The sequence below is a fragment of the Homarus americanus genome, unplaced genomic scaffold (assembly GCF_018991925.1).
Source record: "Homarus americanus isolate GMGI-L3 unplaced genomic scaffold, GMGI_Hamer_2.0 scaffold49772, whole genome shotgun sequence".
Classification (NCBI taxonomy): domain Eukaryota; kingdom Metazoa; phylum Arthropoda; class Malacostraca; order Decapoda; family Nephropidae; genus Homarus; species Homarus americanus.
This window is the reverse complement of record NW_024733024.1, coordinates 1-15,018: the sequence shown is the minus strand read 5'-3', so window position 1 is coordinate 15,018 and position 15,018 is coordinate 1. Positions and strand designations below refer to the sequence as shown.

General features: G+C 39.6%; 1 protein-coding gene across 1 annotated transcript; it reads left to right on the top strand.

The window, feature by feature from the left end:
* Positions 1-810: 810 nt before the first annotated feature.
* Positions 811-14,164, top strand: LOC121869229 (tripartite motif-containing protein 6-like; the record flags this gene model as incomplete). The annotated part of the gene is given in 2 exon segments (XM_042370469.1): positions 811-979; positions 13,448-14,164. Coding segments are annotated over 2 exon segments (720 nt in total), but the record flags the coding sequence as incomplete, so codon positions are not given.
* Positions 14,165-15,018: the final 854 nt, after the last annotated feature.

The window sequence follows — 15,018 nt, the reverse complement described above, 5'->3', positions numbered from 1 at the left end:
TGATAAAAATCTGTGCATCACTTTTCCACACAATGAGCAGAGACTTTATTAATGAGTTTCAGTGTTTAGGGATTTTGACAATGGTAAACGAGGAGGAGCTTTAATTTTAAATCACCAGGTAAAATCAAGGTGAAAAACATCCAACTTATCCCTTCCCATTTTTCAGCTTTTCATGAGGTAAGAAAGCATTTACAGAAAAATTGGCACAGGTTGCTGGTTAACATGTGCAACCATGAAGCAGTATTACTGTAGCTGTTGATGTACCCGGTAGGTGTGTTGACTACGACATGACCAACTTTTTTTATGGTATACCAGAACACTGTACATTGTTGCTTGTGTTTAGTAAGTAAAAAACCTTTGAATGATCCACTTTCAAATGTGTGTCTGTTCACTATCCAGGATGGCTCAAGTTCCTAAATAATGTCATTTTAAACACCCTTAGATGTAAAACATTTGTTCAATATCACAGAATTATGTAGATTTGTTTCTTAGTTTGTTCCATTTCATAGTTGTGTGTGACCATCTCAGATTGATATTAAAAGAAATATTGTACGTATAAGCTTCTTGTTCTCAATGAGGATGGTCTTTTTTTACGTAGAATAAGCCTGCCCGAGTGTGTGTCCAGTAAATTGATGTAATACTTTTTGCTAGATCAGTCACTGCCCTCTTGAGCAACAGCATTTTTCGGTCATTTTCCACGATTGTGCGGGTTAGCCGTGATTACCCGACGGTAGCTCTCCGTGGGTCTCTTGCAGTCTCTCTCGTCGGGTTCTCTGAACTTTTATTGACATAAAGTGTAACAAAATCTAGGTACTAATATTCCAATGTTTACCTCCTTAACAGCCCTCTGTCAGCATCAGCCTTCAGTGAGATTGTGGACCTACAGCAGAGTGGACAAATTGTACCTAACATAACGCAGCAGGTGATTAATGCCATAAGTATTGCCAGAGATCTACGGACTTCATAAACCTCAGTGATGGTCAGTACAAAACTGATAATATGTTACATCAATTTATTTGTCAGTGGCCTAAGGTTAAAAATGCTTTGAAAGCTTTTGAGGTGGATGTAGGGTAGATGATTAGTGGGTCTCATGTTTTTGACCTGACTTGTTATGTCCCACAGTTTTTATAAGCTATTCGTTTGTTTGTGGTGGAGGTGGTGTGTTGATTAGTAGAGCCCATGTTATTGACCTGACCTGATGTTATGTAAGGTCACCCATCGTATATAAGCCTCTCTCAGTCCCTGCAAATTGAGTTGCCTCTGAAGATGTCTCGAATAAAGACAAAACCTAAGGTGCTCCAGTGTCTCGCTGGGAGCCAGCTGGGTGGTTGCTGGAACACTTTACTTCGGATGACACGTTTTTAAATCCCTGCCGACCCAGTGTACACATCAGTATTGGGGTAATGATAGCTCTCTTCACAACCAAATACAAGCCTGATATAAAATATCTGTTGGTGCAGCAGCAAAAGTCTCACTCAGAGTAAAATTTGCTTATTTTCCTTTCCTTGATTTTTGTTTTGTTTTATAATATGAACCAAAGCTTTTCATTTCACTGTCACATTTCATATATTGGTTATAAGGTTCAGTTCTATTTATAAATGATGTTATTTTTCAGTTGTCTTTTTAAAAACATTGATATTAATTATTTTTTGAACAGGCTTTTTCTAAAATGCTTTCATTTATTTCAATCTCTCTCTGTTATACTTTTGTTAATAGTAAAAAAATGAATACACGTAAATAATCAACGGGACTCCTCCTTTCTTCTAAAATGAAGATCCATTATTATTGTCACGTAATTCATTAATTTTATCTCTTGTGAATTACTAGTTATAAATACATGTAATTCCTTAAGCTGTCCCTTTTAAAACAATTCAGAAGAGTTACTGGTTGCCTAAACAGATTTCTCTAAGAAAGCTTTCAAGCGTTTTGTTGTCTTTCTCGGTAATTTTTTTGTAAAATACCAATATTTTAATAATAATAATAATAATAATAATAATCTTCTGCTCAAAATTCCTACGGGCACACGAGTCAATTTTTCAGAATATTATCGCCAATTTGGGCACATGCTCTCAAAAAGGTTCGCCACCCCTGCCCTAGGGACAGCAGGTGTCCACCACATTCAGGTCATAAGGTAGTGACCCAACACTTTCATCTGCTTACAAATCTTGTTAATCACAAACTGAGGCACCCCGCATCGTATGGGCTATTCGCACCAAATTTTGAAACCGAGAAAACCGCGTTTAAAGTTTTTCAACTTCAAACGTGTATAACTTTGTTGTTTTTAGAGATAAAGCATTAATTTTTGATGCATTTTGAAGCTAAAGGACTGTACTTGCAGATGGTAGGTAACACATCATGAAGTAATGTACTGGGTTGTTGCAATGTTGACTTGAAGCAACAAAACTCCCACCCGCTTATGGGTTTTACTTTAATCAATATCAGAGCGTAGATCCCGCCACAATAAAAGAGAACCGAGGGAAAGGGAGAGAGGGATTCCGCCTCATTGGCCGGAGGGGCCGTGACATAGACGCTCATTGTCATTGGCCGAGACGGGGGAGGAGGCCGTAGGCCGGTCGCCGTGATTGGCCGCCTGCTCCTCTCACTCACTCACTGACTGGATGAGAGCACCCGACGACGCAAAAGCCGAGCCCATAATATCCTGTCTGCTACAAATCGATGTTTTACCCTATTTTCAAAGGGCTTTCAACCTTATTTACAGAGTAGTAAGGAGATTATATAAACTACCACCATTTAGAGCTAGGCCAAAAATAGTGCTTACCAACAAAAAAAGGGTTTTGCCCGGATGGTCTGAGTTACCCTTACGATGCGGGACGCCTCTATTCGTGTTGACAGATTTGGTATGTTTACTGAGACTAGATTCAATAATGTTCCTCCTGACAATTGAATTACAAGGTAATATTGAGGAGGCATTATCCCAGTCAATGCAATACTTATTATCTCTCATATGAATGAACAAAACATTGGATTACTGGCCTGTCCTAACACTATATTTATGATGTTTAAGTCTAGTTATAAGATCTTTACCCGTTTGCCTTAGTAGAACATATTACATTCCTTGCAAGGAACCTTGTAACTGCCTCCACCTGCCTTGTTGGGGCAGTTCTTAATTAACATTTGTTTTACCTCTCTAGTCCGGCATTCTGTGGTGCGGAAACTCCCGTGGTCCGGAACAATTTTAGTTTGCCCGTGGAGAAAATTAATTTGAGTCTGGTACTTTCAATGTTTGGCTAAATTTTGCCTTATTTACCCTACTTTTTGGGCAAATTACTACCTGTAATAACGCAACATCCTAATTAAGCAACAAAAATAACACATAAAGTTTAATAAAAACTAAAAACAACACAGAAATTTTTTTAATGTTCTATAGCTTCAGCTAGAGTTGAACCTGATGACTTGGCAACTTTGTCATCCAAGTAAAAACACACACAACAACATTGACTGTCCTTATGTTTTCAACTTTACCAGCACTGGTGGGTAGAATTTTTTTATTAAATTCAGAAACATTAATTAAAATATATATGAACAGTAAATAAGTGTTGCTTTCATATTCTTATGTAGAGTAATAACGATATGTTTACACATGTGCGCACTTACATACGCGATCTCACTTTTTTCTTTACCAATAATGGTTAGCTACTTATATTGTTCCATTTATTAACATTAAATAACATTACTTACCATATTAATTTTTTACATTAATTTTACTACAGCTACAACAGGGTGGTATTTCTTCAGTTTTATATCTAGAATCAACCAGTTACTGGTTTTGTAAACATTAACGAAAACAATGCTGTCTAGTCTCCTCGTGTGTTTTAATATTCCACTTATTATTAATTAATTGTGTTGTTCATTTTGCACTCACAAACATTAATTCAATGAAAAAGACATTCAGTAATATACAATAATGAATCTTTTGTACATAAGAGAAATGACGCTGTTTACACGATTGTGCACCCCGAAACGTTGGCGGACCGCTCAAACCCGTCAAAATTTGAGTTTCCGTTGTCGAAATTTGAAATTGTGTAGTGTTTTTTTTTTTTTTTTTTTTCCAAATTAAAAACTCGAAATTTGAGAACCTACTGTACAACATTTAACTGTTCAATATGTCTTCAAAGAGACCACGAAGCAGTGAAAGTGGTGCTAGTGCTTCCAAGCGTAAGCACAAGTCACTATCTATCCAGGAAAAGGGTGAATTTCCATGGTCCGGCACCGGTCAGGTCCCGAGGTTGCCGGACTAGAGAGGTACAACCTGTGTGTGTATACAGTGGTCCCTCGGTTAACGAGCACAATTCGTTCCAGCAGGTTGCTATTTAGCCAAAAAATTCGTTAACCGAAATCATTGTTTCAATGGGTTTTTGGGTAATTGGCTCCAGCTCACCGAAAATTGCCTAAAGTCAACAAAAAAGGTAGAAAAGTACACTTACTTTGAGGTGTGTATGTAGAAGGCTCCTGGATGATGATGCTGATGTGAATTTGAAGTGGGAGGTGGAGAAGGAGAAGGGAGAAGAGAAGGAAGTGGAGGTGGAGGAGAAGCATTTTACTGCTTCTTGGAGGTGAGTCACCTTCCATGAAAATGTCAGGAACCTCTGGACTGACAGATTTTCCAGCAGGAACATCCTCTCTCCTTCTTGAAGTGGAAGGCTGAGGGCTAGCATCTTTTTCTCGCTGCCTTTTAGTGAAAAAACTGTCAATTTTTGTTTGTGGGGCATCTCTCCTCCTCATCATTAACTGATGTTTGAAGAAGGAGACCATTGTGTCCTCAACATTACACAAACCAAGTTCTGCTTTTTCCACATCTGGGTGCCTTGAAGCCAGTTTCCTGAACTTCTCCCAGTAGTGAACAACATCTTTCAAATGTGAAGTAGACATATGGTCATCACTTTCCGTTTCCTCCTCACCACTGTCAGCCTCTAGCATCTCATGCAGTTGCTTCAAGTAATCTGGAGTAAGTTCCTCCTCAGGAGACATCACAAGCTCTTCTACATCATCCTCCTCCACTTCAAGGCCCAATGACTGACCAATGGACACAATCTCCTGGTCCAACTCTGTTTCATCCTGAAATCCCTCAAAATCATGGACTACTGATGGCCACAGTGCTTTCCATGAAGAATTGAGGGTTCTAGTGGAGACTTCTTGCCATGAGGACACAATAAATTTTACCACCTCCAGGATGTTAAACTCTGTCTTCCAGAACTGTGCCAATTGTTAGTTCAGGATCAGTGGAAGTTGCCTGATGACACCTCCTGAACATTTTCTTCATGTACAACTTCTTGAAGTTGCTGATCACATTCTGGTCCATTGGCTGTATGATTGATGTCGTGTTGGGAGGCAAAAACAACACTTTGACAAAGTCAAATTGAGACTCCAAAGTTCTGGCAACTTGGGGGTCATGACCAGGGGCATTTATCCATCTGGAGAAAGCCTTTAAAGGGAGTTTATTGGTGGTTAGGTAGCTCTTCACAGAAGGGCAAAACACCTCAACAGTCCATTCATTAAAGAGCTGTCTTGTCACCCATGCCTTGGATTTCCAATAAACTCCAAGCCGTCCTCTTACCACTTTTTGTTGCTTGAACACCCTGGGGTTCTCAGAGTGGTAGACAAGCATAGGATTCAGTCGGAAATCCCCTGAAGCATTGGCACCAAGCAATAGAGTGAGACGGTCTTTCATGGGTTTGTGCCCAGGTAAAGAGGCTTCATCTCTGGTGATGAATGTTCTTTTGGGCATCTTTTTCCAGAACAGCCCAGTTTTGTCCACATTGAACACTTGCTGTGGAAGATAATTTTCTGTATTCTGTACTTCAATTATGTTCAATAATTGTTAAAATTACTAAAAAATGTAATATAAAACTTTTAAAATGATTGAATGGTACAATCTTCTTGATATTTACTAAAATGGTAAGGAATTTAAGCCCTTGAACCGATTACTGTACTGTATTGGCGGACTAATACGACAGCTAGTGTGCAAGCGAAAACTTGTTGGGGGCCGCTCGTAAGGAATTCGTTAATAGAGGGTATGCTCGTTAGCCGAAGTTAAGAATCCTATGGAAGGTAATTCATTAACCGAGGCGCTCGTTAACTGAGGGATCACTGTATAGCTTATACTCCACCGTGTTCACTGGTACAGTTGTTTGTTCTATCATTTATAGCTTATACTCCACCATCTTCACTGGTACAGTTGTTTGTTCTGTCATTTATAGCTTATACTCCACCGTCTTCACTGGTACAGTTGTTTGTTCTATCATTTATAGCTTATACTCCACCATCTTCACTGGTACAGTTGTTTGTTCTGTCATTTATAGCTTATACTCCACCATCTTCACTGGTACAGTTGTTTGTTCTATCATTTATAGCTTATACTCCACCATCTTCACTGGTACAGTTGTTTGTTCTATCATTTATAGCTTATACTCCACCATCTTCACTGGTACAGTTGTTTGTTCTATCATTTATAGCTTATACTCCACCATCTTCACTGGTACAGTTGTTTGTTCTATCATTTATAGCTTATACTCCACCATCTTCACTGGTACAGTTGTTTGTTCTATCATTTATAGCTTATACTCCACCATCTTCACTGGTACAGTTGTTTGTTCTATCATTTATAGCTTATACTCCACCATCTTCACTGGTACAGTTGTTTGTTCTATCATTTATAGCTTATACTCCACCATCTTCACTGGTACAGTTGTTTGTTCTATCATTTATAGCTTATACCACCATCTTCACTGGTATAGTTGTTTGTTCTATCATTTATAGCTTATACTCCACCATCTCCACCATCTTCACTGGTACAGTTGTTTGTTCCATCATTTATAGCTTATACTCCACCATCTTCACTGGTACAGTTGTTTGTTCTATCATTTATAGCTTATACTCCACCATCTTCACTGGTACAGTTGTTTGTTCTATCATTTATAGCTTATACTCCACCATCTTCACTGGTACAGTTGTTTGTTCTATCATTTATAGCTTATACTCCACCATCTTCACTGGTACAGTTGTTTGTTCTATCATTTATAGCTTATACTCCACCATCTTCACTGGTACAGTTGTTTGTTCTATCATTTATAGCTTATACTCCACCATCTTCACTGGTACAGTTGTTTGTTCTATCATTTATAGCTTATACTCCACCATCTTCACTGGTACAGTTGTTTGTTCTATCATTTATAGCTTATACTCCACCATCTTCACTGGTACAGTTGTTTGTTCTATCATTTATAGCTTATACTCCACCATCTTCACTGGTACAGTTGTTTGTCTCTATTTATAGCTTATACTCCACCATCCATCTCACTGGTACAGTTGTTTGTTCTATCATTTATAGCTTATACTCATTTTCACCGGTAGCAGTTGTTTGTCTTTATCATTATAGCTTATACTCCACCATCTTCACTGGTACAGTTGTTTGTTCTATCATTTATAGCTTATACTCCACCATCTCACTGGTACAGTTGTTTGTTCTATCATTTATAGCTTATACTCACCATCTTCACTGGTACAGTTGTTTGTTCTATCATTTATAGCTTATACTCCACCATCTTCACTGGTACAGTTGTTTGTTCTGTCATTTATAGCTTATACTCCACCATCTTCACTGGTACAGTTGTTTGTTCCATCATTTATAGCTTATACTCCACCATCTTCACTGGTACAGTTGTTTGTTCTATCATTTATAGCTTATACTCCACCATCTTCACTGGTACAGTTGTTTGTTCTATCATTTATAGCTTATACTCCACCATCTTCACTGGTACAGTTGTTTGTTCTATCATTTATAGCTTATACTCCACCATCTTCACTGGTACAGTTGTTTGTTCTATCATTTATAGCTTATACTCCACCATCTTCACTGGTACAGTTGTTTGTTCTATCATTTATAGCTTATACTCCACCATCTTCACTGGTACAGTTGTTTGTTCTATCATTTATAGCTTATACTCCACCATCTTCACTGGTACAGTTGTTTGTTCTATCATTTATAGCTTATACTCCTCCATCTTCACTGGTACAGTTGTTTGTTCCATCATTTATAGCTTATACTCCACCATCTTCACTGGTACAGTTGTTTGTTCCATCATTTATAGCTTATACTCCACCATCATCACTGGTACAGTTGTTTGTTCTATCATTTATAGCATACTCTCCACCATCTTCACTGGTACAGTTGTATGTTCTATCATTTATAGCTTATACTCCACCATCTTCACTGGTACAGTTGTTTGTTCTATCATTTATAGCTTATACTCCACCATCTTCACTGGTACAGTTTTTTGTTCCATCATTTATAGCTTATACTCCACCATCTTCACTGGTACAGTTGTTTGTTCTATCATTTATAGCTTATACTCCACCATCTTCACTGGTACAGTTGTTTGTTCTGTCATTTATAGCTTATACTCCACCATCTTCACTGGTACAGTTGTTTGTTCTATCATTTATAGCTTACACTCCACCGTCTTCCCTGGTACAGTTGTTTGTTCTATCATTTATAGCTTATACTCCACCATCTTCACTGGTACAGTTGTTTGTTCTATCATTTATAGCTTATACTCCACCATCTTCACTGGTACAGCTGTTTGTTCTATCATTTATAGCTTATACTCCACCATCTTCACTGGTACAGTTGTTTGTTCTATCATTTATAGCTTATACTCCACCATCATCACTGGTACAGTTGTTTGTTCCATCATTTATAGCTTATACTCCACCATCTTCACTGGTACAGTTTTTTGTTCTGTCATTTATAGCTTATACTCCACCGTCTTCACTGGTACAGTGTTTGGTTTTCAGTTAAAACACTGTTGCATCACAAGTGAATTAGGATAGAATATTATTGTAATACAACAGTTTTTTAACTGAAAACCATTCGAAAAGCGATTACGGTAACATCTTTTGAATGAGAGAAAGCGAGTCATTGCTTTCGTCACTTTCCACTGTAATACGTACGTCATTTCAGCAAAATATTACATTTCCATATTCTCAGAAATAAATAGTAGTTTTGCTGAAACGTAATGCATTTCAATGTAAATTAGGATAAACTACATGAAAACAAAAGACTTTACCTAACCTTCCAATGTTCAAGATATGTTACTCGTTTTTTTAGTAGTTTTCGGTTAAAATACTCTTATATTAGTGATATTCTATTCATACTGTGCTTGATATAATACATTCATGGAAATGTAATATTTTTGCAACTACAATGCTGATGTCAACACAAGCGTGGTTACAGCGAGACTGACTGAGTGAGGGAGAGGTATGCTTGTGTGTGTGTGTGAGGTTGCGGGAGCCGGAAGTGTCCCGTGTTCGGTGCCGCGCGCGAGTTGAATGGCGCGCGATTTAAATGGACTTCAATTATTTCAATGTACAGAATATTCCTCCGGCGGGGCAATCCGCGTATTTGCAAATCCGTGTATGCTAAACCCGCGTATGTTAAGGGCCGACTGTATATAAAAAATCAACAATCACTAATTGTTTATTGTGAGATCACTACAGTTCTCTGTACAAAATTAACTTCTCACTATAAGGGCACATTAACATAAGATTTCTCATTCTGACATCTATCTAAGCATTAGTTACACTGTTAAACACATTAGTTACACTGAACATCGCTTGTGCAGGTTCGGGAGCTTCTTAAAGTCCCGTTCAACAACTTGGATCACGTTCTGGGAGTGTTCTTCTCTCTTGGCCGATGAAAGATATTCTGAACCGAGCTCGATTCCACGCTCGGCACGGTCATTGATGGCATTAAGCACTTTCGGGTTGATTGCAGATGCCTGGTATGCAGTAGACAGTTGCCAGTCTTCAACATCTAATGCAAGGAAATTTAGGTCGAGCTGAAGAGCATGGAATGTGAACCAGGAGTCACAATCAACCGAGTCAACAAGCGTTGTTGAGAGAGTGACTGTAGACGGGAAATTTAGACTTCCCAAATCCCATTCTTAAGTGTTCTGATGGTTTGGACGATTCATTGTCTGGTTTGACTGCTAGGAGACTGTTGGCAAGTGTACGACGTTCATCTGCTGGCACCTTGTTGCTGAAAAGTGCAAGAGGCACCATCTCAGCAGTCAGAAACCAGAGATGCCGTTGAAATGCACGTAGTGCGCTCGTGGAGATCAGCGGGTTTACGGCCTCATTAGGGGGCAGGGAAAAAACACTTTTATTTGAGTTGCAGGCTGCACTTTTCAGGCATCGTTTGTATGGCTGTAACAAACACCTGTGCAAAATTTCATGCCATTTCATGCATACTTACCCTGCCGCATCGCGAACGACTTTTTGTCAACTTTTAGTGTATACCAAAAATTAGGTGTCATTTAATGTTTTCCAGGATAATGATAAATTTTACATGGGTGACATCGATTTAATTCACATGTTATTTTACAGGTACACCGTATAGAAAATCATTACAAGTTCATATTTAAATTCTTTTTTGTGCGGAACCTTGGCATCATTTTCCTAGACAATAATCTTTGCCTAATATATCAATCTCTCGATTCGTATCCCGTCACTTCAGTGCAAGCTTCAGTCATCACTTTTATGCCTCTCTCGACCGCCTGAGTGCTGTTTGGCCACTTGGGCACCACTAATGGTGTCTCAAGAATGTCATTAACCTGTAGATTTGACAGAGAAGCAATGTAAGGAGGCTCAGTCTTGAGTTCATTCCTCCAGTTAATCATGGAATGATAGTTTTTTACTTGCCACTTTAGTTTCGGAGTCACCACCTTTCTCATGTTGACTACAGGAGGCACATCCTCATTCCCATCTCCAGCTTTACCCTCCTCATCAGTATAGTTTAACAAATTCTCGTCAACAGCAGCATCAGAATCTTCCTCCTCCTCTTCAGATCTGCCAGTGCATTCTTCCTTTTGCTGATTCTCCTCTCTAATTTTTCTTATCATTGAGACAGCTTTTTCTCTAACAGTCATGTCCTCATCTGCACACATACCAAGAAGAAGTTGATCTGTGTGGGCGAAGTATGCATTTCTCTGGACAGCCTTCTTCACTATAGTCTCCTCCTCACTATTCAGGTGTTTCATATATAGCAGGGACTGGAATACGTTCCTTGAGCCGTGTGTTACGTAAGGGTGTATCTTGATGTAAAACCACATTGGAGCACTGAACTTTATTATTGTAATGACAATTCTTTTCAACTCATGGCTGGGTCTTGATGTTGCTACATACAGCCTGAGGATTCTACTCCATAAGGTGTTCCACCTTGACACACAGGGAGGACCTGGCTCAATAGCAGCCAAGTCATCTTCAACAACACCTGTGGTAACTCCTTTACAAATCCTATACAGGTATTTCTGATCCCAGGACAGATCTTTCTCCACTTCATCATTAAACACAGGGAAATCAGGGAAACTGACTGGCTGGAAGGCGACAACTGGAAGCTCAGACAAAGACTCCTTGATCTGCTTTCCAATGGGACCACGCCAATGCTCAGGACCACTTGGTTTACCATCATAGTGATAAAAAACCGCGCGGAAAGGCAGCTCATTTTCGTGAAGCTGACATATGAAATAATGGAGCGGGTGACCAAGTAACATTTCAAGATGATGAATGACTCCATTTTCTGATCCTACATTTACATTGGTTCCATCACAACCAACACACACAATGGGCTGCTGGGTTAGATTTTTCTCCACCAGAAACTCGTGAATAGTTTTGGCAATCTGCTTTCCGTGTCCAGTCTTCGGAGTCACATGTGTGAGATATTCATTGCCAGGCTCAACCATGATGACATAATGAAATGAGAAAAGGCTGATAATCAATATAGACATAGCACCATACTCATCTGCAACAAGACAACTTAAATGAAATAAGAGATATGAAAAAAAAGTTGATAAACACTGAACAGAACATTGCACCGCCACAGTGGCTGTTTGGCTAGTACTGTAGGTAAATTTAAAAATTTCAGTAGAAAATGCGGCAGACTAAACCTCGACATATCAGCTTCAAATTTGGCATGGAGTCTTAGATATGTATAAGGAACAATGCCTGAAGAGTGCAGCTTTGAGCAAAATTTCACTGCCCCCGAGGCCTCATACTGCAGCACACGTTGGAAGAGCTTTAAGTCGTGCCATGGTGCATCCACAGAAGACGTGCAGGTCATCCACCAAGAACTATATGTTAGGGTGGCATGGTACATCCACAGAAGACGTGCAGGTCATCCACCAAGAACTATATGTTAGGGTGCCATGGTGCATCCACAGAAGACGTGCAGGTCATCCACCAAGAACTATATGTTAGGGTGCCATGGTACATCCACAGAAGACGTGCCGGTCATCCACCAAGAACTATATGTTAGGGTGGCATGGTGCATCCATAGAAGACGTGCAGGTCATCCATCATATACTGTATACAGTAGTTGTCCTTAGACAGCTTTAGACAAACTTTGCTCCCCTGATGCCATTGTGACTGGAACTGTCAACAAAATCCTATACTCTATTTCTGCATTAGGGAAGGAACCATTGAGAGATTTTACAAACTGAAGGACCTGAAGTGCATTTTTGGTTTATTTGGGAATGAGTTCTCGGAGAACAGTACTCGAAGCTCTGAAAACGACTTGGCTATGTCGGTATTGTGAGAATTTCCAACACTCGATGACTTGTCCAAAGCAGAGTTGTGCTCAGCTAGGTACTGCACAGCTGCTATAATACGTGTAAGAACCGATCACCACTGTTCCCTTTCTTTATTCAAGTCTTGTAACATGAGTGTATCTATGGTGTTCATTAAACACAACCTTCTTTTCACTTCCATCCATTTGGTTAAGGTGATCAAATGTTCATCTGATGACTCATGAAATTGTAGTTTTCACTAAAATGCTTCCAATCAGCACAGCTTTCTTGTACTAGTTTATGTCTTACTAACCAGGAGAGCACGAGGCCCCTGGAAGTGCAGGGCCCAGGGTGGCTCTGTACTTATGGTATGTTCTTATAATGTCCAATAAAATGGCTAAATTTGGTGCTAAATAAGCAAAATATCACTGTACCACTACCCATAAGAGCTATAACTATGGTCACATTTCATTATTTCAATCTATGGGGTAAGCAATAACCACACATGTGAGACCTGTGTAAAATGAGACCCCACTGTATATGAATAAGACGGACTCCCTCTACAGGATTAATGATCATTGATGTAACAGGAGCGACAATTGTAATTACTGTAGCTGTAGACAGAATAGTTGTGGGATATGAACAGTAGAAACTTGGACTCCTTGAATAAACTCTTAATTATGATAAACCAGGGTAGACTTTACACCAGTTAGGAACCTAAGACAAGGCATCTAGACACTTGATTTACTGTACATACAAGTAAGGTAGACCTGAGGCAAGGTAAACACAGTACAGTATATATATATACCGGTACATCTTTCATGATGTTTTAATATACACTGACAGGATGCTCTTCTTCTTCACAGGATAACGACAAGCCAGAAGAGTGTAAAGTCTGTTTTGACAACTTTGATGAAGCTCTTCGACGCCCGCGCTCTCTGCCGTGTGGCCACACCTTCTGCACTGTCTGCATTGTTGACATGATAAAGAACTCTCAGTTCACCTGTCCCACCTGCCGTGCTGATCACAACACTTTGGCTCTTACTGATGTAACTCAACTTCCCATAAACTATGGGATGGAATCATTCATAAGGAGACTTAAAGGTGTGTCGCTCAAGCCAGCACAAACAAAGGCACCAACAAAACGTCCTCAAGATGGACCCAGAGGCATTAGCAAGAAGTTACGGTCCTTGTTGCAGGAGGAGATGAACAAGGTCATCAGCCTCATCACTGCCTGTGATGAGAAACTGTCCCAGCTGGGAAAATATGGGAAGAAGGTGAACGATTTAAAAACTGGACACAACCTTCTTGAGGACAGACTGAATGGTCTGCTGGAACAAAACAAGGCAGCAAAAGAACTTGTGGAGCAGGAGGAGACCAGTGTGGAGGATATGAGCACTGAAGGAGAGGAAGAAAAGCAGCAGCTGCAGGCTGTGCTGGAGTACCTCAACACAGTCAACTCTCTTCAGGAGTTTCACACCGCCATCGAGGACGCTGATCGACGTAGTGTGGTGACAGAAGATTGGATCCACAAGTGCCAGGAACAATTCCCAAACGTGAACACTGTCCACACCTCAGTGAAGGTATGTTAGTGGAGGCTACTAAACCATAATATTTACAGTAATAGCATTTGGTGATCTTTGGTGGTTGTTGTGTACAGTTCCTTCAGTAAATAACTTGATGGTTATTTCAACAAATGTTAGGATCCAAGTGTTGACTTTCTCATGTGAGGTGAAGTAACTTTACACTTGGTACTTCACCCAGTTGCTAACAAGAAGACACAGCATATGAGTAATTTCTTTAACATCACTTAATGCAGCATCATGTATAAATGATTAAAATCATACACTTTATTCTTTCTCAGGAGACTGAAAACATTTACACACAATTTAGGTCTTAAAAAATACAAATATATTCCTTTACTTATACACAGACGCACCTTTATGTTAACAAAGTTTTTAAGACAAATTGGTCCATAAGTCGTTGAGAGGAAGACCCCAGCTGGGAGACTTGGCCCTCTCCATTGATGCTTCTACTTGGAAAGATTCACAATAAAATAAATCTCATGTTTATGTAATACAGTAATTTTAGTCTGAAAGAGACAAAGTTATAATAAAACTGACATGCTGTTGACTTATGAGTACAGCACAGTGCAGCACAGTACAGCACAGCGCAGTACAACACAGTACAGCACAGTGCAGTACAGCACAGTGCAGCACAGCACAGTACAACACAGTACAGCACAGTGCAGCACAGTACTGTACAGTACAGCACAGCACAGTACAACACAGTACAACACAGTACAGTACAGCACAGTACAGCACACCACAGTACAACACTACAGCACAGTGCAGCACAGTACAGCACAGTACAGCACAGTACAGCACAGCACAGTACAACACAGTACAGTACAGCACAGCACAGTACAACACAGTAC